This window comes from Salvelinus fontinalis, chromosome 8 (assembly GCF_029448725.1).
Source record: "Salvelinus fontinalis isolate EN_2023a chromosome 8, ASM2944872v1, whole genome shotgun sequence".
NCBI classification, from domain to species: Eukaryota; Metazoa; Chordata; class Actinopteri; order Salmoniformes; family Salmonidae; genus Salvelinus; species Salvelinus fontinalis.
This window is the reverse complement of record NC_074672.1, coordinates 16,716,975-16,721,242: the sequence shown is the minus strand read 5'-3', so window position 1 is coordinate 16,721,242 and position 4,268 is coordinate 16,716,975. Positions and strand designations below refer to the sequence as shown.

Sequence of the window (4,268 nt, the reverse complement as noted above, 5' to 3'; positions counted from 1 at the left end):
TAGGAAAACCTGCAAAATCGGCAGTGTATCAAATACTTGTTCTCCCCACTGTATATATCTATATCTATATATATCTATATATATCTATATATATCTATATATATCTATATATATATATATATATATATATATATATATATATATATATAGAGAGAGAGAGAGAGAGAGAGAGAGAGAAATATATATATATATAGAGAGAGAGAAAGAGAGACAGAGAGAGAAATAAATAAATATATATATATATAGAGAGAGAGAGAGAGAGAGAGAGAGAGAGAGAGAGAGATGGGGGGGGGGGGGGTGTTCAGAGAGGGGTACAGCACCACTGAGAGGGCAACTAGTCATTTTACTATCTCTGTGGATATCAGATGGACTTGAGTTATGAAGCTCAGACCTTTCCTAACAGACCTTTCCTAACCATGGTAAGCTCCTTTTTTTGCAATCATTGTAATTGTTTGATAATAGCTCTTTCATTTCAAATATCTTTGTCATCTAACATGATAAATGACATAGTCATTGACTTATATTTGTATCTCATTTTGAAGGGGAAAAAAAATATTTTATATATTCTGGGCAATCTTAGAATAATTTGTATCTATATTTTTTCAGGATTTTTGTCAACTGTTCCACCTCAAGGCAAATTAAAGCAGAAGAAATGTGCCAACAGTAAAACACCATGGAGAATACTACTGACACCTCTCAAGATGTCTTAAATTTCACACAGAGTGAAGTTCTGACCAATATGCCACAGAACTCCATTGAAGTGCAAGTTATAACAATTGTTCTCGCACTTATAATATGCGGAGTTGGGATAGCGGGTAATATAATGGTGGTGTTGGTTGTGCTGCGCACCAAGCACATGATGACCCCTACTAACTGTTATCTTGTCAGTCTGGCTATTGCGGACCTTGTCGTCCTTTTAGCGGCCGGTTTACCTAATATTTCCGAAGTAGTCGACTCTTGGATATACGGTTACGCTGGGTGCCTTTGTATCACATACCTGCAATATCTGGGTATTAATGTATCATCCTGCTCCATCACAGCCTTCACCATTGAGCGTTACATTGCTATCTGCCACTCCATCAAGGCGCAATTTATTTGCACCGTGTCTCGGGCGAAGAGGATAATTGCCTGTGTGTGGATTTTCACCTCGCTGTACTGCATAATGTGGTTCTTTTTAGTGGACACGAACAAAACCGTCTACGCCGATGGTGTGGTGGTCAGCTGTGGCTACCGTGTCTCAAGAAACCTCTACATGCCAATTTACTTTCTAGACTTTACTTTGTTTTACGTCATCCCTCTCATTGTGGCTACTATACTGTACGGTCTTATCGCAAAGATTTTATTTATGAGCCCCTTGCCAACCAATCTCAACGACAGAAGTGAAGGTTCTATACACCAGGGGCGATCCACCAGCAACGTGAAGGTGTCGGGCAAATCGAACAAGGGTGCAGTGACGTCAAGAAAACAGGTAAGCTACATTTTGTAAATTATTGTGGAAAATAGTAATCAAAGGCTTTTAAATGGACAAAATACTCTGCGAAATGTGTTCAATGTAGTGTGTAGTTTATCTACACAATGCAGGCTAGTGCATAGTTCATCAATGTAGTGTATAGTTTATCTACACAATGCAGGCTAGTGCATAGTTCATCAATGTAGTGTGGAGGATACAGCAGCAGGCTCATAGTAATGGTTTCAAAGTTCATGACATCCTGTTATTATCACCTTACATTAATTATAGCTTTGTTTAAATCAAATCAAATCAAATGTATTTATAAAGCCCTTCTTACATCAGCTGATATCTCAAAGTGCTGTACAGAAACCCAGCCTAAAACCTCAAACAGCAAGCAATGCAGGTGTAGAAGCACAGTGGCTAGGAAACACTCTCTAGAAAGGCCAGAACCTAGGAAGAAACCTAGAGAGGAACCAGGCTATGAGGGGTGGAGATTATAACAGAACATGGCCAAGATGTTCAAATGTTCATAGGTGACCAGCAAGGTCAAATAATAATAATCACAGTGGATGTCGAGGATGCAACAGGTCAGCACCTCAGGAGTAAATGTCAGTTGGCTTTTCATAACCGATCATTCAGAGTATCTCTACCGCTCCTGCGGTATTAGACTGTTTTACTCTGCACCAGAAAAAAAAGTTTTGTCTTTACAATTTGAAATGTAGTCCTAAAGGCCCTTTCATCAGTCAAACAAACAACCAGAAACATTTGAGTCAATTATTATGACACTGTAGTAACCTTTACAGTATTATGAAGAATCTGAATATTTTAACACAATTTTTTCCCCAAAAAATCCCCCCATAATTTAGGTTACAAAGATGCTAGCAGTGGTGGTGATTCTTTTCACCTTGCTCTGGATGCCATACCGGACACTGGTGGTGGTCAACTCTTTCATGGACCCACCCTACCTCAACACGTGGTTCTTGCTCTTCTGCCGCATGTGCATCTACGTCAACAGTGCCATCAACCCTATCATCTACAACCTTATGTCTCAGAAGTTCCGGGCCGCCTTCAAAAAGCTTTGCAAGTGCAAGGGCCAAGACCCAGAGAAAGTTACCAAGTACAGTGTGCCGGTGTATTACAGTGTCATGAAAGACTCCTCCCGTGAGAGCCCTGAGCAGACAGACCAGGAGGATGTCAGCAGCTTTGGTAACACTAGTGTTAAGAGGGTCAACTTCACAGATGAGTGTGGGGACACCGGCACTATGTTCAGCATTGCCTGACAGAAGGACAAAATTGAGAGCAGTTCTTTGTGTAAAATTAGGTTTTATAAAGGACATGTGCATCAGGTCACCATTAATGTGATGTACAGTAATTTTGCCATATGTGTCAAAGGTCAGTACTAATGTACTTTTTTCTTGTACATACACTTTGTCATTTACTATTGAAATGTATTGACCATCTGTTATATTTTACATTCTTATAGCAAAGCCCAAACCTACAGTATATCACCTAATATTTAGGTAGAGTTTCTAGTTAAAAACCCATTGTCTGCTTGTTAAAAGACATTCAGTCAACCAAACAATCAAACATATTGGCTGTAGAACTCATGAGGGTTGGAGACTATCCTGGTATTAATCTTTGCATTTTAATCAGAAACTCATTAAAACTTAGAGCAGCAGGTGGATGGACTAGTTAGTCAATCAATAACAATAATTCATCAATTAAGATCCAGGTAGAAACAGAAACAACGGGACTGCAGCCTCTGAGTTGTGGACTCCTGTCATTTACAAGAAGTAAAGACTTGAATGTCAGCTTGAATGTCACATGACTAATATTATCAAAACACCTTCATGCAGATTGTGGGTTCGTTGGTTTGTTTGATATTTTCTTGATGGCCTCTTGAAACCTATGAAACTATTGCGCTCATCACACTGTACAGTATCTGTTTTGGTCTATGTACGTTGAAGCATGTAAATCCTGTTGTGAAAGTGTGGAAGATGGAATGTTTTGTTAATATATTGCATATAGCTTTTTTACATTTTCAAATGCAGCACTTTCTCATACCGGTTGTAACAATGTCCATAACAGTCATGGTTTTTTGGGGACTTGATTTTTGTGATTAATTTGAGCAATTCATTGAATTAAAGGTGACCAACCATCATGCTTTTGTCCAATATTTGTAGAAGAGCGAGTAGGCAAGTTATTTGCCATAAAGTTAAGTAATGGAAACTGGGAGGCAACTGGCCTGATTATTTATACAATCTGAAACTCAAACATTCAAAAACTGTATGGAGTGCAGTAGAAATATCCAGCTTTACATTGGCATGTACATCAAATTGTTTTCAAAACATCCCATTTGATTACTAGTTCCATACACTGCCTGTCAGTTTGAGATCCTGTAGGAAATGAACACAAGTCAAGTTTGACATCCATCAATTTCAGCACCACCCCAGTGAACAGCGCCAACAACACACAGCTCAAATCTTTGGCTGCAATCACTGAAATGTAGGCTATTTCAGGCCTATGAAAATGTATTATATTGTTGTTTTTCTCTACTGTCTTTTAGTTATTTCCCTCTATAATTTGTGCTTGTTTGATTTCCCACCAAGATGTTAAAACGTCTTTTATAGATCTGCATTCAAATTGGCCCATTTGGAAGAAAAAATATATTTAGAGGCTTAGACAAACATTCTATTCAAGACTTTTTCAAATTCCAGTTTATTAATTTCCCTCTAACATTTTCCTTGAAAGCATACATTTATCAGCTAAACATTTCCTTTCAGTTTGCATGGTGATGACCCCCCCCCTTCCCTCCAAC

The 4,268-nt window shown here is 38.5% G+C and overlaps 1 protein-coding gene across 1 annotated transcript; it reads left to right on the top strand.

Moving 5' to 3' along the window:
- The first annotated feature begins 347 nt into the window (after window positions 1–347).
- LOC129860725 (thyrotropin-releasing hormone receptor) lies at window positions 348–3,611 on the top strand. The gene is made up of 3 exons (XM_055931413.1): window positions 348–419; window positions 607–1,468; window positions 2,317–3,611. Exons 2-3 carry the CDS (start codon window positions 674–676, stop codon window positions 2,728–2,730), a joined length of 1,209 nt encoding a protein of 402 aa, XP_055787388.1. The 5' UTR covers window positions 348–419; window positions 607–673; the 3' UTR covers window positions 2,731–3,611.
- Window positions 3,612–4,268: the final 657 nt, after the last annotated feature.

What these genes read in the sequence shown, in the direction of transcription:
- LOC129860725 (XM_055931413.1), top strand. Translation starts at nt 674, where the DNA reads ATGGAGAATACTACTGACACCTCTCAAGATGTCTTAAATTTCACACAG. An exon ending in CAGTGACGTCAAGAAAACAG is followed by an intron (nt 1,469 to 2,316) that starts GTAAGCTACATT and finishes CCCATAATTTAG; the next exon opens with GTTACAAAGATGCTAGCAGT.